The sequence below is a fragment of the Phacochoerus africanus genome, chromosome 1 (genome assembly GCF_016906955.1).
Source record: "Phacochoerus africanus isolate WHEZ1 chromosome 1, ROS_Pafr_v1, whole genome shotgun sequence".
In the NCBI taxonomy this organism is placed as follows: domain Eukaryota; kingdom Metazoa; phylum Chordata; class Mammalia; order Artiodactyla; family Suidae; genus Phacochoerus; species Phacochoerus africanus.
In genome coordinates, this window is record NC_062544.1 from 285,783,531 (window position 1) to 285,805,147 (window position 21,617).

Genomic DNA, 21,617 nt, shown 5'->3' on the forward strand with positions numbered 1-21,617 from the left:
GCACCCAGCCACTAGGGAGGAGACAACGGGGACAGCAAGGTGGCACTTGTGCTGCTGGCTTTTCGTTCAGGGGGTCCCTGGACAGGGAAGAGGTGCCTACTAATTGCTGCTGGGCAGATTGAGATGTGCCAGTCCCAGAGCTGCTGCAAAGGAACCTGACTGGTGGCCACTGCCCAGTTCCTGGACCTCAGCCAGCTCCCAGCACCTCTCAGCATAGTCCCTCATAAGTGCATCCTTGCGTGACGCTTTGTTGTTGTGATGGCACATGGACGTTCCTGGGCCAGGGATTGGCTACGAGCCGCAGCTGCGACCTACACCACAGCTGCGGCAATGCCGGATCCTTAACCCCCTGCGCCACAGAGGGGACTCCACAGGACCCTGTTTTGAGAGCCATCTGTTTCCTGCTGGGATCCTGGCCAGAGAGGGTGGTGCCCACCCAACTCTCATCTCAGTGGGGATGATGGTCGTGACACAGCCAACTATTAAAACATTGGTCAGAAGTTCTCCTGACCAGAAGGTAAGGGGTGCGAAGAAGAGTCACACACAATTCAAGTAAAGAGTGAAAAGCAGGGTTTGACTTAGACTTTGTTTTTCATTTCTTTAAATGTAATTGACGTATGGTTGCTTTGCAGTGTTGTGTTAATTTCTGCTCTGCGGCAAAGTGATTTAGTTACACGTATGCACATATCCATTCTTTTTCAGACTCTTTTCCCATAGGGGTCATCACGGACCATCGAGTAGAGTCCTCTGTGCGACACAGCAGGTCCCTGTGCACTCGCCATTCCGCAGGTAATCGTGTGCGGGTGCCATCCCAAACGCCCGGTCCATCCCCCTCCCCCGGAACCTGTCCCCTTTGGTAACCATAGGCTTGTTTTTGAAGCCTGTGAGTCTGCTGCTGTTTGTGGGTGGCCGCTTGTATCACTTAGGTTCCGTACGTGTGTTGTCGTTAGGGTGTTTGTCTTCGATGTATTTCACTCAACGTGGTCATCTTTAGGCCCATCCGTGTTGCTACAAATGGCATATTTCACGCTCCTTTATGGCTGGATGATGCGCGAATCCCCCAGCTTCTTTATCCATTCATCCGCCAATGGATATTTAGGTTGCTTCTGTGTCTTGGTATGCGCCAAGGAACACGGGGGTGCCTGTCTTAATAAATCAAACCAAAACTATGAACACAGGTTAGAGTTACCTGGTTTGGTTTTGGTTTTTTGTTCTGTTTTTTGTTTTGTTTTGTTTTGTCTTTTTGCCTTTTCTAAGGCCGCTCCCTAAAGCGGAGGAGTTTCGCAGGCTAGGGGTCTAATCAGAGCTGTAGCCGCCCGCCTACACCACAGCCACAGCCACGCGGGATCCGAGCCATGTCTGCGACCCACACCACAGCTCACAGCAATGCCGGATCCTTAACCCACTGAGCAAGGCCAGGGATTGAACCCAAAACCCCGTGGTTCCCCATCGAATTTGTTTCTGCTGTGCCACAACAGGAACTCCTGGAGTGTGTTTCTTATTTGTGTTTTGTGAGCGTTGCATATACAGGAATCCTTATTTTCTAGGTGTCTTCCTAGCTCTCTTGAAGAAGATTTCAGAGAGAAACCTCAGTACATAGTCAATCTGTTAATTTAGCCAGAATAACATGTTTTGTTTTTTGGGTATTTTTTTTGGGGGGGGGGGGGCACACCTGCAGCATACAGAAGTTCCCAGGCCAGGGATCGAACCTGCGCCACAGCCTCAATCCAAGCCACTGCAGTGACAATGCTGGATCCTTGACCTGCCAAGCCGCAAGAGAACTCCCCCACTAACCACCTTCTGTAGAGTTATAATTGCATGACATTTTTCTTTATCCTAGGAGAAAACACCACTAAAAAAAAAAAATCATGACAAAATAACCTGGTAACTTTCAGTTTAAAGAACTCGAAGCAGAGGCTATCTCATAAACGAAGGCTAATGAAGAAATGTATTTGCAATTATAAAACATGTCACAAACAACTAAGTAAGAAAGATCCGTGGTGGATTGGTAATAACTCCCCTGGTAACTGAAGCATCTCAGTGACTCCGTCTCCCACCGCCTTGGTTGCCTCTTCTTAATCCAGCATCTCTGACTGCTTGCCATCCTCCTCTTCAAAACTGACATTTCCTGGGAAGAAAAAGGACGTGTGCGTCTATTAACTTCTTTTTTCCATTTAAAAGTTCTTGATTTGCTAATGGATCTTATGCAATTAATAACATTACAAATATTAAACATATTTATCGGGCAAAACGGAATATTAAATTTTTTCTTATACAGACTTCTATAGTTTCTCTTTTGGTGCCAGCAAGAAACGAAGCAAGAGACACATTCAGAGTAAATGCTAAGAATATCCATGTGGGGGTTCCCATTGTGGCTCAGCGGTAACGCATCTGACTAGTAGCATCCATGAGGATGCAGGTTCGATCCCGGACCTCGCTCAGTGGGTTAAGGATCCAGCATTGCCTTGAGCTATGGTGTAGGTCACAGACATGGCTTGGATCTGGGGTTGCTATGGCTGTGGTGTAGGCTGGGAGCTGCAGCTCTGATTCCACCCCTAGCCTGGGAACTTCCATATGCTGTGGGTGCAGCCCTAAAAAGCAAAAGAATATCCATGTAAGTGAAAGTAAGATCAATCATTCTCTTTGGCCTCCATAGAGTGATCAGTAAGTTACACCGAGAGTTTATAAGGAACATTATGGAAACTCCGATCCCTGTGGAGGCTGTGATCTGCCCTACCCACCCTCCCCCTGCATGTGTATATATTAACACTGAAAAATTAAATACTTAAAGGGTTTAAATTTTAAGGGCATTTTCTGTACATTATTTACACACAGCATTATTATAAAGCATTTTCAGGAAGTTAAAAAAAATGGCATCACGAATGAAAGATAGTGTTTAGCCCTCGTGTTAACAAAAAGAAAAGTGAGAATTTGCTACATTTTTATAAGACACTATTTTATTTTCTTATTTATTCATTCACAGGATGCACCTGCAGCATGTGGAAGTTCCCAGGCCCAGAGATGGACCTAGCACCACAGCAGTGATAATGCCAGGTCCTGAACCTGCTGAGCCACCAGAGAACTCTCCAAGATGCTATTTTAAATGTTTCATGACACTGAAAATTATTTTTTCTTGTTATGTAAACTCTCTAATTCTCACGGCTGCCTCTGTTCAAGAAGAGATTGGTAGGCTGAACCTCTAACCTAACATGGGAATCGTGATAAATAGATCCCGAATGTCTATTATTACGGTGAAATGTGTTGCCCACTAGGCCTGTTTTTCACTTCGGAACTTCCGCACGCACGTGTGGAACAAAGCTCCGTGTGGCATTTGGACGTCAGAATCCCAAGGGCGCTGGCATCTCCAGGGTCGTGATCTTACGCGTGGTGCAGATGAAGGCCGGGGGGGTAAGACAAGAGGCCCCAGCGCTCACAGGTAAAGCCTGGTTCCGGCCCCTGACGCCCGGCCCTGCAGCCCCGTGTGCCTTGGGGCACGAGCGCACTACAGCTAAGGTGGTCACTGCTAACGAAATCGGGCATTTCAATGGAACACTGTTTTATGTGATCTAGTCATTTCAGATCTTATTTTCAAAAGAATGGGAAATAGATTTGGTCTTAAATTACAGCAGAGACAAACTAAATTGCATGGGGCCCCAGGCCCAGGAACTGCCACCTGGAGCCAGTCTGCAGCAGGGGGCCTCAGAGGCCCCGGGCCATTCCCGGGCCCCCTCTTCCCAGTGGGCGTGGTGCCTCCCGCCCCTTCCCGCCCCCCTCGCCCCAACACCGCCGCTCACCCTGCTCTAAGTTGTCCTCGTGGGACTCCGCTCTGTCCGCTCTGCTGGCGTCTCCCTCCTCCTCTCCAGGCCGCGTGGTATCGAATTCCCCCTCTGAAAGGTCCGCCAGAGCCTGGGCCTCCTCGGCCGCCTCTCCCCCAGCTGAGACGGGCAAAGGGAACCGTATCAGCAGATGCAGGTCCCGCAGCACGCGCCCCTCTCCTGCTGATGGCAGCACCCACTTCTCCATGAAGGACGCCCCCCACTCAGCGTCACTGCTCCCCCCAAGCTTGGCATCTGCTCCCCCGCCCCTGCAACAGTGATGGGTTCAGGGCAGGGGTCACTGGCCTGATAACTGTAATTCCCAAGGGCGTTTTGCTCTGTTTCAGTATATAATGCACACCCAAGGGTTTGGATGAGCATATTGAGAAAGAGAAGCTCTCTGCTCCCCAGGGTCCCTGAGCTGACTGGGTGACAACTGGACAAAGTCCATGAGATTTGCTCTCCAAAGGGAGAAGGATGCCGGCAAGCAGAGCCAGTGCACAGGAAGCCAGACCAGAGAGCGGAGGCCTGATCCAGCCATGCCTGAGGCTGTCCCACCCGACCGCTCCCGTTGGAGGAACGAATGAATTAGTATTATTCTACGTAGGCCAATCAGAGCTGGCCTTCATTCACCGGCAGCAGAAGGACTCCTACACCCTGACACCCCACGGCACCCTGAGGATGTCACAGGAAGCCCCCTGTGATGGCCACGGAGAAGTGCTGCCCAGATGCCCTTTAGCGAGGACTTGTCACCTGGCCGCTGCCAGCGCCTTGCCCAGGTCACGCCCGCAGCCAACCCCTGCACGAGGGGAAGGAATAAAGTGCCCCTGGCTGTCCGAGGAATCAAGCGAGTGACTGAGGTGGTGGCCAGACCCTCCTCTCGGCCGTCGGCCCCTGGGAGGAGCGGAGCCCCCAAGACAACAGCACGCACTCGAGCCGGACTCAGAGCCTGCCTCCCCGAGAGCCCTGTCCGCCCGGCCGCCGGGGCCCCCTGCGTCCATACCCCCAGCTCCCGGGGTCCCCTCCTGGCCGGCTCCGTCCTCAGGGGGCTGCTTCTCAGGGAGGGTCGGGGTCCACAGGGCCAGCTCGGTGATCTGGGTGGCTTTCCATCTGGGAATGACCGCCACCTGTGCCTCCTCCTCCTCCTCCTCCTCTCCTCTCTCCTGTTGTAAGTGTACAAATGTCCACTGACCCATACTTGGGGGGTACCTCAGGTGGGGGAGAAGGGACAGGCTTCTGAACTGCTTTCGAGTGTTTTGATAACAGCATTCAGGGATCAGAGTCACTGCCAACTGTCTGTGGCATAAACTAGGGGCCGAAAACGGATCTTGAGAGAACTAGGTTGACCCATGGGGGTGGGTGCCAAATAGTTCTCGTGTTCTTCCCACTGATGGCGTGAAAGGCTTCCAGGTAAGACACAAGCAGGACTAAATGTCTTTGCAACAGCTCAGCCACATTTCAGCTCTGAGATTATTATTGTGGAAGTTCCCGTCGTGGCCCAGTGCAGTGGCTAACGAATCAGACTAGGCACCATGAGGTTGGGGGTTCGATCCCTGGCCTCGCTCAGTGGGTTAAGGATCCAGCATTGCTGTGGCTGTGGTGTAGGCCAGTGGCTACAGCTCCGACTAGACCCCTAGCCTGGGAACCTCCATGTGCCACGGGTGTGGCCCTAAAATGACAAAAAAATAATAATAATAATTTTTTTTTAAATTTTAAAGATTACTATTACTATTATTATTATATTATTATTATTATTATTATTATTTTGGTTTTTAGGCCCACAGCTGCAGATATAAAAGTTCCCAGGCTAGGGGTCTAATCGGAGCTGCAAGCCGCCAGCCTACGCCAGAGCCACAGCAACGTGGGATCCGAGCCGCATCTGTGACCTACACCGAAGCTCGTGGCAATGCCAGATCCTTAACCCACAGAGCAAGGCCAGGGATCGAACCCCCAACCTCATGGTTTCTAGTCGGATTCCTTTCTGCTGCACCACGATGGGAACTCCCACTCTAAGATTCTTTACACACAATAGAAGGAACATCACTGTAAGAAAAATCCTAAACACCCGAAGACGACCCGGTGATGGCGCGGAAGAACGCGAGCGCTGAGCTGAAAAATACAATTCAGGGAGAACAAAGTTCGTCATTTCCAGGTGGGGAATGTTTTACAAGAATGTGTAATGCCGACACTGGTTTAGAGCCAACATAGGCCAATCCTGCCGAGCGTATTGGTCTGCTTCTCGGTTTTGTGACTATCACAAAATTCCAAAGACCAAGGTGGAAAACCTCGCTGTCACAAAGATGATGACGCCTGTGACAAAAGGTGACAGGCCCCTGCCTGACTGCTCTACTCGGTTTCAAAAGGTCTGATTTTCAGCCCCCACAAAGGGTGCCGGCGGTGCTCCAGGACAGCGAGAGGTGCTCTGGCTTGAACTGCCCCACAAGCCCCTGGAGGGGCTGTTCGCTGTCCAGAAGGCAGACCCCACCCCAGAGTTTCTGACCCCCGGGAGCCTGGGGGGCCCAAGAACCTGCATTTCTAATAGATTTCCGCTGGTGCCAGGGCTGCGGGCCCAGGGACTAAACTCTGAGAACCGTCCCTCTGGGGTGTCTGCCATCTCAGAAGCTCCTGGGACCTGGCACCCAGGGACCCGGCACCCACTCCTCCAGCTGTTGCCTGAGCACGGAGCCCCTCCCGGGAACCTCCCTCCTTGGCTGCACAAAGGAAGCCACGTGGCCCGGGGTTTCATGGCCCGGTCCCTGGGCAGCCCACCCCAGGACGGGTCCAAGGGGGAGTCAAAGTCCTTTGCCTCCTCCGCTCAGGACACTTTGAAGGGTCACCCAGTTTCAGAGCTCCCGTGGGGTCCCGCTTTCTCGACTCCTCCGTTTCCTCTACTCCTTCACAGGAACCGCTCTTGACAGAGGTCTAGGGCTCAGCATCCCAGCGCATCTCTGTTGCCTGCGAATGTAGGACACCGTACAGACGCTGCCACTTACCACGTCTGTTAGGCGATACTCCCCATGCAGCTCACATCCAATATCAAACACATACTTTCCAGGGCCAACAGGCTGGGAACAGAGAGACAACGAGAAGGGCTTCACTCTTGAGGGTCAACACCCAGTAGAAAGTACAAAATGCTTTATAACGCCAGCTTCGGTGGGGGGCGAGGGGAGGGACGGACGGACGGGGGTTCGGGCCGGGCATCGGCACACGGAGGTCGGTGGAATGACGGGCCCAGGGGGACCTGCTGCGCAGGACGGCGAGCTCCGCCCAGGGTTCTGCGACCTGAGAGAATGGATGTGTACCACTGAGTCACTTTGTTGCACAGCGGAAATGATCACATTATAATCAGATACACTTCAACAAAGCTGAAAAAATGGGGGGAAATGTGACCTTCACAAAACCTACCCAAAGTCATGGGATTGGGGAAAATTCAATAAAATTCAAATTCAAGATGCTTTCGGGAACTAATGGCTAATGGAATGCAAAGTATAGGTACCCCCACCTTTTTTTTTTTTTTTTTTGCTTTTTAGGGCCACACCCACAGCATATGGAAATTCCCACGGCTAGGGGTCAAATCAGAGCTGCAGCTGCTGGCCTACACCACAGCCACAGCATGGGATCTGAGCTGCATCTGCAACCTACACCACAGCTCATGGCAACTCCAAATCCTTAACCCACTGAGTGAGGCCAGGGATCGAACCTGCATCGTCATGGATACCAGTCAGGTTCATTAAGACTGAGCCACATGGGAATTCCCCTTTTGTTTGCTTAAAACAAACAAACAACAAAAAAACCTTAACTACTTTTTTGTGTGTCTTTTTAGGGCCACACCAGAAGCATATGGAAAGTTCCAGCCCAGGGGTCGAATCGCAGCTGTAGCTGCCTGCCCATACCACAGCCACAGCAACGCCAGATCCGAGCCACGTCTGCAACCTACACCACCCCTCACAGCAACACTGGACCCTTAACCCACTAAGTGAGGCCAGGGATCCAACCAGCATCTCAGGGATACTAGTCAGGTTCATTACCGCTGAGCCACAGTGGGAACTCCCAGGTAGTCTTTCATAACATAAGTTGTCAACCTGGTATTTTAGTTCATCAAAGAATTATAATCTGTTTTACTCACTACTGTTGCTGTTTAGTAGGCTGATACCTTGACCAAAAAAATGCAATGGTAGACATATTCCGAGTTAAATCGTTATGTATGCCTTGATATTTTCCTCAGGGTAAATTTTCAGAAGTTCAATTCCTGGGCAAGAGTGTGTGTTTCTATATACATATACTTTTTTTTTTTAAGCCGGAATGAGGCCCTAAGAATTTTCATTTTCCCAAGAGTCTCTTGTCCTCAAACCCCTGTTTTTTTCTAGGCATTAACATTTTGTTCTCCTTTTGCATCTATCTGTCTATCCATCTGTCTGTCTGTCTGCCTGTCTGTCTGTCTATCTGTCTATCTATCTATCTATCTGTCTGTCTATCTGTCTGTCTGTCTGTCTGTCTATCTATATGTATGTGAAAAACAGGGCTTTATCATTTAAAAGCACATCTTTTAAGTTATTAGTGAGATTGAGTTTTTTCCCAACATTTTCAGAACTTAAATCACATTGATGTTTCCTATATAAATGCTTTATGTACTCAGTGTTACAAATGTCCCAACCCCACTCGTCAGATAGCTCCTCGATCTTCTTTACGGTGGGATTGTATGGCTCCAGGGAAATCTCTTGGTTTCCCTTTGTATTTCTGTTGGGAGAGTCCTCTTCCTCATCTCAAAGCTGGAAATAGTCACTGAGCTTTCTCTCTTGACTTTCTTGTTTACACTTAAATCTTTATTCCTTCTTGCAAGTAGCTTCATCGCTAAGCTGGAGGACAAACTCTGGCTTTACTTTTTTCTCACGTGGTCGTCAAGCTGTCCCATTTCCTGCCTTCTCCCCAGCATTTCTCATTTAATTGGAAATGACAAGCTTTTCAAGTGCTGAGTCATTTTACAGACCTGGACCTGTCTCTAGACTCACCAACCTGCTTCCTGGATCTGTGTTGATCTATCCTAGGATCACACAGTTTTCATTATGGAAGCTTCATGGTATGTTGTCATAACTTGTCAGCAAGGATGCGAACAGGTAATTCTCTGCGGGAGAAAGTCAAACCAGCAATAAAAGTGTAAAGATGCTGGACCTCACCAGGAATCAGGGAACTGCACATCAAAACTCTGAGATAACATTTTTCAGCCTTCAGATTTGCAAAAAATATCTTAAAGTCTGAAACTATCCAGTGTTGGTGAGAAGGTGTGATGAATTGGAGTTCCCGTCGTGGCACAGTGGTTAACGAATCTAGGAACCATGAGGTTGCGGGTTCAATCCCTGGCCTTGCTCAGTGGGTCAAGGATCCGGTGTTGCCGTGAGCTGTGGTGTAGGTTGCAGACACGGCTCGGATCCTGTGTTGCTGTGGCTGTGGTGGAGGCCGGTGGCTACAGCTCTGATTAGACCCCTAGCCTGCGAAACTCCTCCGCTTTAGGGAGCGGCCCTAGAAAAGGCAAAAAGACAAAAAAAAAAAGAAGGTGTGATGAATAGACTCCCATATTTTATCCCAGAGGCCAAACTGGCTCAGCTTTGCAGGACAGTTGGCAGGATCTGTCATCATTTAAAATACCGATACCTGCAGATTGCGCAATTCCAGGAACTAACCTACCTAAAAACGTCTAAATGTGCAAAAAGATAGACGAGGGTTCTTTGGGTGTGTCTTTGTGTCCTGACAGTGTGACCTTATTTATGTAATTAAAGCCCCCCCACTACAATTCTGTACAAGCTGTATATGCTTTCCTGATGCTGGAGCAAGGCGGGGAGGTGGGAGTTGGAGCGTCTCCCGGTTGGGACGCACTGTGTCTTGCTTGTACAACTCTGAAGTCTTTTGCTAACTAGCAGAACGAAGCCCACTTCCGCTCTCATTCCTCAGATCAGTCTAGAGTCGCCGCATTCATGGATTCCTCCCAATTAACTTGTATCACATTCTCTTTGCTCTGCGCATCTCCCTGTGCTGAAAAATATCCCACGAGGATTTGGCTGGGAGTTACCTACGCAGCGTATAGGTTTTAGGAGAACAAGTCGACTAAAAGTAGAATCTGCAAGAGGGCGTGCACTTTATGTAAATGAAAACTGAGTTCTAAGGGAGCTGGCTTCTTTATGAAATCAGTTAAATATTCCCGAGGTCAACTTCCAACGCCTTCCATTTGCTCTGCAAACTCGTTCTTTGGGGAAAGTTTCTGCTCAACCCCTGATCAAAGCTACCGCAAAGGCAGGGCAGGTTCCAAATTATCCACGGTTTCTCTGCTTCCCGTCGGGGCTCAGACAAGAAGGACAAGCAAAGCCACACGGTCCTCCAAACAGAAGGTCGCGGGGACTGCAAACGGGAAGTCTCCCCACGCGAGGTCTGGAGCCGGCGGCCGGTGGAGCGGTGGGAGGAGCTCGTGGGTTTCCCTCCCCCGGGTCAGGGCTCAGGCTCCAGGCCTCCAGGGGAAAGAAGGTCAAAACACCCACGTGCTCAACTACAGGAAGCTCCGTGGGTGCAGACAAAGAAGTATTTCACATCCGATTTACCCAGGAGAACAAGGTCGAGATACCCCCGGGTCTATAATGGTTCCCACCACTGGGAGAGAGGACCGGTGTTCCGGAGATGCCTCGCCCTGCTCCCACCCTGCTCCCTGTGGGATCGGAGAGGGGGAGGGGGTGGGGGAGGGAGAGAGAGAGGAGGGGGGGGAGGGAGAGAGAGAGGAGGTGGGGAGAGAGAGAGGAGGAGGGGAGGGAGAGAGAGAGAGGAGGGGGGAAAGAGGGGGGAGGGAGGGGGAGAAGGAGGGAGGGGTCGCAATTGGAGCGGCTGGGAGGGCGTGTCCTATTTCCTGTCCACGCCCACAGGCTGGGGGGGAACGGTGGTGCTTATTTCACTGGCAAATGTCGCTGCCCATCGACTTACGTTTTTGTTCAGGAACTTGCCCTGGTACCTATGGTTCAGGTGAATGAGCTCGGCCGCGCCCTCCTGCTGCCCCTTCACCCAGGTGCCCACGTACTTGCTGCCCGTCTCCGCGTACAAGTAGGTGCCCTGCCCGTGCCTGTGGAAGACAAGGCGCACGATGCTCTTTGTTCCCCAGCAGAGAAGGTCCTTCCAGGTTTAGGAGCCAGCATTTACCTCGAGGGGAGCCTGGGGGGATGGGCTCACAGCCCACGTGGCCTCTCTGGGCCCAAGCAAAGCGCGCCGGCTGCTCGTGGCCCACGCGTGGACCGGCCTCGCTGCTGGTCGGCCCTGGCCTCCTGCCTGGAGGCCGGTTGGCTTGGGGAGGAGGCAGAGCTCTCGGGAGTTGCTTAGGCTCCAGAAGGTTCTCCTGTATCCCCACCCCCCCAGCCCAGGGCCCTTGGGTGAGCTCCTGGGAGCCTGCACCTGCCTGGCAGTGCATCCCCACGCTCTAGCCCTAAAGCTGTGAACTGCCAGGCAGAGGTGACCAGGGGACTCTGCTCATGATTCTGGTTCCTAGTCACTGACATGTGCACACGATGTGAACCCCCCCGGGGAGGGGGGACCCGAACCTTTGGTGAGCAAGCCACTCTCCGGTGTAGGTGTCGTTGTTCACGTAGTAGTACACGCCGTGGCCGTGCCTCAGGTCGTTGGCCCACTCCCCTGGACGGAACCACACAAAGTGGGGCTCAGGAGGGGCCACCTGCCCTTCACTGCTGCCCCAGCCCCTCGACCCCCTCCACCCCCTGCCACTCGGCCCAACCAATGGACAGTATGGAGCAGGGAGCTGGCAGAGGGAGGCTGAGCCAGCCTCCCAGGGGACAGGCTGGGCAGCTTATGTACCTGGGCCACTGTCACCTGTGTGTGCTGACAGCAGCTTTCCCAGTTGGCCAGCAGCACAGCGAGGCTTCAAGCCAGGGTTTGCTGCCCTACAATCAGAAGCCAAAGGCCCCCGGCTCATATTCTAGCTGCCTGGTGTGATGCAGTGATGCAGCAACAACCTGGAGCCTCCATTCCATCCTTAGCCACCTGCCAGCTTTTTAATCTGGTTCTCTCCTCTCACCTGCCCCCAGTAGACAGATGGCCAGCCCAGCATCTGCTCAGACTCCTCCCTCACCTGAGTCCTTGCCACGCAACCCTACCCAAATTCTTGCTGGTTACAGGCTGACTTGTTAGGAAATACCAAAATTGGCAAAGACCCCATGAAGTTCCCAGCACACCTCTCTACCACCAGACCAACAGCAATCTAGTCAATGCATGTCATCAATTAAAAGGTATTGGAGTTCCCATCATGGCTCATCAAAACTGACTAGCATCCATGAGGACATGGGTTCAATTCCTGGCCTCGCTCAGTGGGTTGGGGATCCAGTGTTGCTGTGGCCGTGGTGTAGGCTGGCAGCTAGAACTCCGATTCGACCCCTGGCCTGGGAATTTACACATGCCACAGGTGTGGCCCTAAAAAGACAAAAAAAAAAAAAAGGAATTGAGGATAAATCCTGCACTAGAAAACTCAAGATGTCCTCAAATCTTACATTTCACAAATGAAAGAAACTTAACAGAAGTTTCCAAAGTTGGAAACTACCCACAGAATGAGAATGGCATTGTCGTGAGGCTGAAGGACACTTTTCTAGACAACAGATAATTTAAAAATGAATTTCAATCGGGAAAAAGATGGAATTCTCCTTCTGTCTTCTCTATAAAAAATATTTTTCAATTATTGTCAAATAGACATTCCCTTATTAGCAGACAAAGGCAGGGGAGAAGCGGGCCAGAGGTGTATCAGGACATTAATTTTTCAATTTTTTCCTTTTTGTCCACATTCGTGGTACATGGAAGATTCTAGGCCAGGGATCAAATCCGAGACACATCTGTGACCTATGCCACAGCGGCAGCAATGCCAGATCTTTAACCCCCTGTGCTAGACCAGGTATTGAACCCATGCCTCAGCAGTGACCTGAGCCACTACAGAGACAACACTGGATCCTTAACCCACTGTGCCATGGCAGGAACTCCAGGATATTAATTTTTAAAAATTCACATCATTTCCTCAGATTTTGAGATGTTGTGATATTTTAAAATTTTTATTCATTTTGACTAGTCATTATAACTAAAAATTCACTTTTAGGTCCACTTTATATTCTTTTTCTTGAAGAGGACCCCCATAACTTGTATAAGCTTCTGGCTTATACAGAAACTGGATCTGCTTCTGTGTGAAGAAAAAGAATAGACAACATGCTAAGAGCATGTTAATTATCCAAGAATCGTGTGTTTACATGCATAACCCCAGAGTCTATTTACAAAGGGAACTCCCATGTATTTTCTCCATAAACCTGCAAGGTCTGGAGCCTATAACACAGACAAGCCACTGTGCCAGTATGGAGTCATCTCCAGGAGCTTGCCCTCAGCTTGGGGTGGCAGGCAGACACGTGGGCCAGCAGACAACAGAAAGAGCCATGCTGAATGCTTGCAGAACATGGATAACAGTTCAGAAAAAGGGCCGGCTTATCAAAAATTCATGAAAAGAAAGAGATGGATCTTCCCCCATCTAAAATGTAAGTTATTTTTTTCAATATAGTATTGGAATCCTGGCCACAGCAATCAGACAAGAAAAAGAAATAAAACGAATACAAATTAGCAAGGAAGAAGTAACACTGTGACCGTTTGCAGATGATAGGGTACTAAACATAGAAAATCCTAAAGATGCCACCAGAAAACTACTAGAGTTCATCAATGAATTTGGTAAAGTTGCAGGATACAAAATTAATATACAGAAATCTGTTGCATTTATATACACTAACAATGAGCTATCAGAAAGAGAAATTAAGGAAACAATCCCATTTACCATCACATCATAAAAAATAAAATACCTAGGAATAAATCTAAATGAAGCAAGTAAAAGAGTTATACTTGGAAAACTGTAAGATGCTGATGAAAGAACATGACACCAAGAGATGGAAAGATACAGCGTGTTCTTAGATTGGAGAATCAGTATTGTCAAAATGACTATACTACCCAAAGCAACCTACATATTCAATGCAATTTCTATCAAAATACCAATGGCACTTTTCACAGAACTAGAATTAAAAAAAAAAAAACTTTAATTCATATGGAAATACCAAAGACCCCAAATAGCCAAAACAAACTTGAGAAAGAAGAAAAGGGAGTGCCAGTCATGGCACAGCGGAAACGAATCCAACTAGGAACTATAAAGTTGCAGGTTCAATCCCTGGCTCTGCTCAGTGGGTTAAGGATCTGGCATTGCCCTGAGCTATGGTGTAGTTTGAAGATGTGGCTCGGATCCCGCATTGCTGTGGCTGTGGTAGGCCAGCAGCTACAGCTCCAATTAGACCCCTAACCTGGGAACCTCCATAAGCCAGGGGTGAGGCCCTAAAAAGACAAAAGACAAAAAAAAAAAAAAGAGAGAGAGAGAGAGAAGAACAGAGTTGGAGGAACCATGCTTCTTGACCTCAGATTGCTCTACAAAGCTAGGCATCAAACAGTATGGTACTGGCGTGCGTACACACACACACGCACACAGCTGCATAGATCAAGAGAATAGAACAGAGAGCCCAGAAATAAACCCACACACTTATGGTCAATTAATCTACGACAAAGGAGGCAAAAGCACATAATGAAAAAAGACAGTCTCTTCAATAAGATACTAGGAAAACGGGACAGCTTCTGGTAAAAGAATGAAATTAGAGCATTCTCTGACGCCATATACAAAAACGAACTCAAAATGGATTAAAGACCTAGATGAAAGACCAGACACTGTAAAACTTCTAGAGGAAAACATAAGCAGACCAATCCTTGACATAAACTGCCACTCTGCATCTCTGTCGCCGTGAGAGCACTCGGTCAAAGCAGACACAAAGATTCTCGTGTCAACTAAAGCTTCAAGGTGGAAGGTTGTCAACTCACTGAGCTCAAATGAGCACCGTGGCCTCCAACCCCAAGGATGGAATCCCGCCGTAGTGGCTGCACCCTGCACCCTTTCAGATGCAAATCACAGGGAGACACAGAAACTTACAGCTGCTCCAAAGAAGTTTATATGCTGGCTAACCTTCACAGTGAAAATTCCTTCAATCCCGTGTTCCGAGTCTAACATATATGTATATACATCCACATACACACATATCTTATCATAACATATAAAATAGGGAGTTCCCCTTGTGGCGCAGTGAAAAGGAATCTGACTAGTATCCATGAGGATGTAGGTTCAATCCCTGGCCTCGTCCAGTGGACTAAGGATCTGGCATTGCTGTGAGCTGTGGTCTAGGTCACAGTCATGGCTCAGATCCCGCGTTGCTGTGGCTGTGGCGTAGGTCGGCAGCTGCAGCTCCCATTCAACCCCTAGTCTGAGAACTTCCACATGCCATGGGTGTGGCCCTAAAAAGCAACATATATGTGTGTGTGTGTGTGTGTGTTGCTATAAAAAGCAACATATATATATATAAAGCAAAATATATGTATATATATGTTCAAATTATCAACACTGAAAATGACAAGATTGGGTGCATGAGGATTTGGAAAGCATTAAATCCTAAATTAAACTGTTTCAAGTTGAATTTAAAAGCAGATGGGCTGCATCTGGAGCAAGGCTTCTAAGATGTATGAAACAGAACAGAAGTCGCATCTCTAATAAGCACAGCAGCGACCTCCCACCTTGGAGAAGCCCTGCTGGAGAATGCGGGTGCTGGTCTGAGGCGTAAACAAAGCGGCTGCTCCAGCCTGTGCCTGCGGAACACGGAACATGGCATCCTCCATGAGGAAGGCTGAGGCAAGGAGGGACTGGGTCCCCTGTACAAGGTCACACCTGCCATCTGCCCAGTGCCACGGCTGGCCTCACAGACCTTTTCTGCAAATCTGATGACTGTTAGGCAAATTCTTCCCAGCAAAGCAGCCCAGAACATAACATTTTCACACCATTTAGGAGCTCACACCCACCCCCACCTGCCCCTTCCCCAGGGTTCGGAACCGCCTTAATCCCTCGTTAGGACGTCACTAACTCTGTCATCACACCAGGTGACGGCGTGGTGGCACGGCAGGGAGGTTCTTGGAAATAAGGAAACAGGAATCTTCCAGAGACAGGACATTGGCCTGCTGGGCCCTGTGGCAGAGATAAGAAGCCACTTTAATGAGACAGAATGTCTCCCAGACCAGAAGCCCTCAGTGAAAGAGCCACCATCCACACAACGTGTCCATCGGAAGAGGGGCTGGTCAGAAACGGAAAAGAGCACAAGCAACTCCAAGGAGACGAATGCCACCGAGCACCTAGTGCCCACCCCTCCCCAAGGTCCTCGCTCACCCAGCACCCCACCACCACCACCACCACAGCCTCCCCTCAGGATGTGGGTCACAGGAGGAAATGCGCGGGTCCCCAGACAGTCACATTTCCCCCGTGGGTCAGTTCACTCGTGACAAGGCTTTCTGGTTTCTGCATCAACCCTGTGAATGCAGGAACATAGTTCATGTTTGTTGAGTGACTGACTAATGGAGGGACCTTGGAGCTTGCTTGTATATCTCTGCATCCACAGACGAGTTCAATCCCCAGAGACCGCCCCCACGCAAACGTCTGCTTTGTGATCGTATGTTTACCTTCATATCTTGATCCATCAGGATAGATAAAGGTGCCTTGACCATGCTTTTTATTTTTAACATACTCTCCGATGTACCGAGCACCATTTTTAAACTTGTAGGTCCCCTGAAACACAGGGATTGTCACGCAGATCACTTCTGAACTTAATAATTGCTAATAGAGGATCAAATCGGGAGGTCCCCCACCCAGGTCACCAGTTCTGACCTGGCCATGCCTTTTACCGTGCTCGTATTTCCCTTCATACGTGTCCCCGTTGGGCAGCCTCGCTTTCCCGTGCCCGTGCCGTTCACCCAGCTCGTTCCGCTCCCCTTCATATTCCTGCGGAAAGAAACCAAGGTGACCACAGCTACCAAGCGCCAGCCATGCACTCGGCATTCGATACCGACATTCCATGGAGTCCTCCCAGCCTTGACCTCGTCTTCCAGGTGAGGTAAGTACCAGGCCTGGAAGACGCGGAGTGCTAGTCCAGAGGCACACGGCTGGCACCTGTCCACAGTGGGAGTTTGGCTCTCCTCTCCCTCCACTTATTACGATGATCCATTTCAGGGAAAATGAGAGGGGTCTTCTAAGTTGCACTTTTTATTCCTTCTTCCTCTTCCCCCCCCCTTTTTTTTTTTTTTTTGGACGCCCACAGCATGTGGAAGTTCCTGGGGCAGGGACTGAACCCACACCACAGCAGCAATTCGAGTCACAGAAGGGACCACGCTGGGTCTTTAACTTTCAGAGCCACCAGGGAACTCCTCCAAGGCCTGTTCTTTGTAGGACCACGTTTGAAGTAGTATATGCAGGCGGACCAGGTCCTGAACCCACCTTCCTCCAGAATGTAAAATGCGAATGACCCTTGAGGTGAGTGTGTCCTGAAGACACAGCTTTGACCTTCCGGGAAGCTCGGATGGAGGGAGGGGAACAGGGGGGAGCTGCGGAATAAACGGGGGCTCAACTGTCAACTTCAGTCTCCTATCTCAATTTAGTTTGTCTTATTTTTAACTCCTTATCAAGAGAGTCAAGCTTCAGACACTCATAGCCCAACACAGAAGTAATTACATATCTATCTTAAAAGCGAATCCATGAAAAATGTAGTCCGAGCTTGTCATTTCCCTGTTTTCCCCGTCCTTCCTAAAGTAAACATTTCTGCAGCATCTAGCATATGAATGTGGGGTGCAAATAATAACGAATGAAGCAGCCAGGACCTAGAGCGATGATTTGACATGGCATTGGATCTGGATAGACGTTGCACACAAGATCAGATACATTCCGTCAAGGGCTTCCCAAATGAACATTTTTGCAGTTCTTATGCTTTTCTGATTGGCTCAGAAATTTATGCTCAGACTATAAGGTAAAAGTTTATATAGCCTTGCCAAGTTGTTTCAGGGTTAGTCTAAATCAAAATCTATGAAAGAGGAGTTTCCATTGTGGCTCAGTGGTAACAAATCCAACTAGTATCCACGAGGATGCGGGTTCGATCCCTGGCCTCGCTCAGTGGGTTAAGGATCCCAAATTGCCGTGAGCTGTGGACATGGCTCGGATCCCTTGTTACTGTGGGTGAGGTGTAGGTTGACAGCTATAGCTCCAATTTGGCCCCTAGCCAGGAAACTTCCATATGTCGCATGTGCAGCCCTAAAAATATAAATAAAATAAAAAAGCAAAAATAAATAAATATATACAAAAGACCCTCTTCTGCCTCAGTGACCTCCCAACATATCCGGTACTGAGCTCCTGGGGTGGGTGAATAAGAGGGGAGTCCTTGACGAGTTCCCACTGTGGTGCAGTGGAAACGAATCTGACTAGGAAACATGAGGTTGCAGGTTCGATCCCTGGCCTCACTCGGTGGGTTAAGGCTCTGGCGTTGCCATGAGCTGTGGTGTAGGCTCGGATCTGGCATTGCTGTGGCTGTGGTGCAGGCTGGCAGCTAAAGCTCCGATTAGACCTCTAGCCTGGGAACCTCCAAATGCCACAGGAGCGGACCTAAAAAGATTTTTTTTTAAAAGACAAAAAAAGAGGAATCGTTGAAAATGACCCCATCTGTGATTTGAACCTGAAAATTATGGGCACTAAAAAGTTACAAACCAGTTGGGCCATTTGAGGGTACAAACTAGAAAGCTTCTCGGGCAGGTTGGTGTGGCTTGGGTTTCCCAGAAGCAGACCTTAAACAAGTGATTTTTTTTTTTAAGTGCTCCCAGGAGAAGCCAGGAAAGGGGATGTGGAAATGGATGTAGAAGAAGAGGCTGCCAAGCAGGGGTGATGTCAGGCGATGTCCCATGTTCCGGACTCAGCCATAGCCCCAGGGGGGTCTGGAGTGTAAATCAGTGCAGTTTGTCCCAGGAGGCAGCTCTTAGGCACTTCTGGCTCCCCCTACTGGCCAGGTGGCTCCAGTGCATAAAGGTCCTAGCCTTGAGAAGCAAATGGGGCAGAAGCTAGAAGATGGGTGTGCAGAGCTAGTAAAAAAGACTGAGCAAGCACATCTAGGTTTTTCAAGTAATTCTAAAACTCTCTCAACTCTGTACCTGCCCACACAGCGGCTGAAGTTCCTAACCTGTCATCCAGGAAATGGTCGCCCTCTGGCCGAGGAAGGTTGGTCTCTGGGCAATACAAATATGCCCACACGGAGCCCAGCTCACATCACTGGACATGCACCCAGTACCTCCTCTCTGCTGAATAAACCAGGAAATAATTCCAACCACTGGGTCAGTTCCAACAAGAGAAAAGAAAGCACATATGATTACAGGCCTATAAGGTCATACTTCAGGAAGCCTTCGCTGAGCCTGAGACCTCCTTAGTCTGTCTTAAAGGATGCCAGGAAGCAGCTTGTTTCATTCGCCTTTAATCCCGAGGAGCCAAGCTCCCTTAAGGAAATAGTTGCAGAACAATACAAAAATACATTAAGAATAGTATGGTAGCTTGGGACGACCCGGCCATCAAGGAAACTGCCTCGATGGAGGGTAACAGCGGAGAGGAGGACACCTCTAAAGCCTTTGAGTTGGAAATCTTTGCCTTTAATGGGAGGAGGAATGGGAAGTTGGGGGAGCGAGAAGGGATGTGGCAAGCAGACGTCATAACGTTTCACCTTTCACAGCCAACTCGCAGGACACAGCGCCCGCCGTGGCCTACATGGTCCTTGCTCTCGGCCGGGCCTCCCAGAAAGGCTGTGGCTGGCCTCTAGGCCCCTTCACTCTGCGGACCCAGCTTCCAAGGGTCCTCCGGACACCGCGCACCCCAGGGAGCCCCTCCTTTACCCGGAGCTCTCACCCCAAGATCATTCTCTCTCTCTTCCTCCAACTCCTCCGAACCCAGGTCCGACATGGCCCCGCCCTAATCTGGATCCCCGTCGCTGCCTGCGCCTCTCTAGTCGGTAGGTACCAGCTGCGGGCACCACCGCGTCCGCCGTCGCCATGGAGACGTGGTCAGGCCGCTTTGCTCCCGGCTAGGGCGGCGAAGTGGGAGGGCAAGGGGAGGAGTCACTGGGCTGCTGTCATAGCAACCGGATGAGTCAGCCAATTGCCGTCTGGGATGAGAGGGGGCGGAGCCTCAGCCGGAAGGCGGAGCCAATGGCAGCTTTCAGGTGCTGCCAGAGCAACGGGAAGGGGCGCCCCGGCCAAAAATCAGCCAAAAGGAGGGAAGGGGCGGGGCCCGAGGCGTCCTGATACCCACTTGCTCTCTAACCTGAACACCACGTGGCTGGCCTCCTTTAACCTGCTACTGCGTGATGCTGCGACGAGCAGCCACCTTTGAATCGGGGTCCTAAAAATGAGTGTAGCAGGCCCGTTGGGCCAGCTCTTGCCAAAAGCTTCACCCCTGCCTAGAGCTGGGCACTGCCCCTTCCCAGCCAGGTCCCGGGCTTCTCAGGTCCCTCCACCCGCCCCTCCTCACCTTCCTGGGCTCTTCTGACCCTTCAGTGTTGTTGGTCCATAGAGCTGTGTTCCTCCAGATCTTTCCCTTCTTCTTCTTCTTCCCCTTTCTTTTTACTGCAGCACCTGCAGCATATGGAAGTTCCCCAGCCAGGGGTTGAATCCAAGCTACAGCTACCGGCCTCCGCCACAGCAGCACAGGTCCCAGCCGCATCTGCGACCTACGCAGCAGCTTATGGCAACGCTGGATCCTGAGCGAGGCCAGGGATGGAACCCGCTTCCTCACAGAGACAGTGATGGGTCCTTAACCTGCTGAGCCACAGCAGGAACTCAAGATCTTTTCCCGTGTTTGTGTTTTGGCAAGGAGTCGGCTCTGAGCCCTTAGCAGATTCAAGTCTCCCAGGATGCCCGTCAGGGTTGGACAGACTTCCCCCACCCTGGACATGAGTCCAGCCCCCTCCGGGTCCCATAAGAAGTGTCACTCCTTCACACACACCTATCCAGTCACACGCGAGTGCACACATACACGCAAACACACATACACACCTGCACTCACACTCCCTCTTGCTCATTAATGGGCCCCTCCTCCTGGCTTCCCTCTGGTCCTCTGACACTGCCTGCCCGGGGCCCCTCATGATCTCCTTCCCAATTTCTGTGTCACCACCCCTGCTCCAGGCGTCTTACCCACCCCCCACCCCTGTAAACTCTGGCAGAATCCTCTAACTCAGCCTCTATGTCTGCAGCCTTTGGCCCATTGTCTGTCTCACGCTCCTCCTCTACTCAGAAACCCGAACGCAGACCAGTCTTATTCACTGGCATTCGGTCTCTCCACACTCAAGGCCAAAGTTGTCCTCTCAGCCTCACGGCCACCAGCCCCTTCCTGTGCTTTTTAGGTGCCAGGCAAAACCGAACCACAGGCACGTCCCCCAGGACCCCCTTCGCCTCCCTGCTTCCAGGCCTTTGCCTGTGCCAGACACTCTCTTTGGAATGACTTCCTTTGCCCAGCCCTGCCCATCCAAAGTCATGGCGATTTTTCAAAGACCGGCTAAGGGACCCCTTCCAGAAAAAGCTCCAAATTTATGAAAAGGATGCCCTCGGGGAGGGACAAGGGGATGAGGCTTGGAGAAAGAGAACTTTAGCTCTATGTACCACCTCTCTGTCTTTCATCCATCCGTCTATCTCGTTTAAAGGTCAGGGTGTGACAAAATGTAAAGTTTAATTTTAAGTGGTGAGTTCTTAAAAATGAGTATGTATTAACCATACTTCTCTGTTTTTAAGTTTTTACTCTAAATTTCAGACAGCTCCCTCCTGCAGCTTCTATTGATTCTTTGAGCTAGCTGAGCTCACCCTCTCCTAATTCCT

General features: G+C 50.2%; 1 protein-coding gene across 3 annotated transcripts; it reads right to left on the reverse strand.

Moving 5' to 3' along the window:
* Positions 1-1,922: 1,922 nt before the first annotated feature.
* On the reverse strand, positions 1,923-19,826 carry RSPH1 (radial spoke head component 1). 3 transcript variants are annotated; one of them, XM_047797250.1, is made up of 9 exons: positions 19,657-19,826; positions 16,615-16,728; positions 16,410-16,515; positions 11,384-11,474; positions 10,776-10,911; positions 6,809-6,880; positions 4,819-4,978; positions 3,795-3,935; positions 1,923-2,128 (listed from the first exon to the last, which is right to left on the reverse strand). In XM_047797250.1, exons 1-9 carry the CDS (start codon positions 19,708-19,710, stop codon positions 2,076-2,078), a joined length of 927 nt encoding a protein of 308 aa, XP_047653206.1. In that variant the 5' UTR covers positions 19,711-19,826; the 3' UTR covers positions 1,923-2,075. The 3 variants fall into 3 exon arrangements, with proteins under 3 accessions (XP_047653206.1, XP_047653222.1, XP_047653215.1); XM_047797266.1 differs by lacking the exons at positions 1,923-2,128; positions 3,795-3,935 and having other exon boundaries at positions 4,842-4,978; positions 6,809-7,097; XM_047797259.1 differs by lacking the exons at positions 1,923-2,128; positions 3,795-3,935; positions 4,819-4,978 and adding an exon at positions 5,783-6,770 and having other exon boundaries at positions 6,864-7,097.
* Between the last annotated feature and the right edge of the window lie 1,791 nt (positions 19,827-21,617).

What these genes read in the sequence shown, in the direction of transcription:
- RSPH1 (XM_047797250.1), bottom strand. Translation starts at nt 19,710, where the DNA reads ATGTCGGACCTGGGTTCGGAGGAGTTGGAGGAAGAGAGAGAGAATGAT. An exon ending in ACGGTAAAAGGCATGGCCAG is followed by an intron (nt 16,516 to 16,614) that starts GTCAGAACTGGT and finishes CCTGTGTTTCAG; the next exon opens with GGGACCTACAAGTTTAAAAA. An exon ending in GAGTGGCTTGCTCACCAAAG is followed by an intron (nt 10,912 to 11,383) that starts GTTCGGGTCCCC and finishes TGTCTTCCACAG; the next exon opens with GCACGGGCAGGGCACCTACT.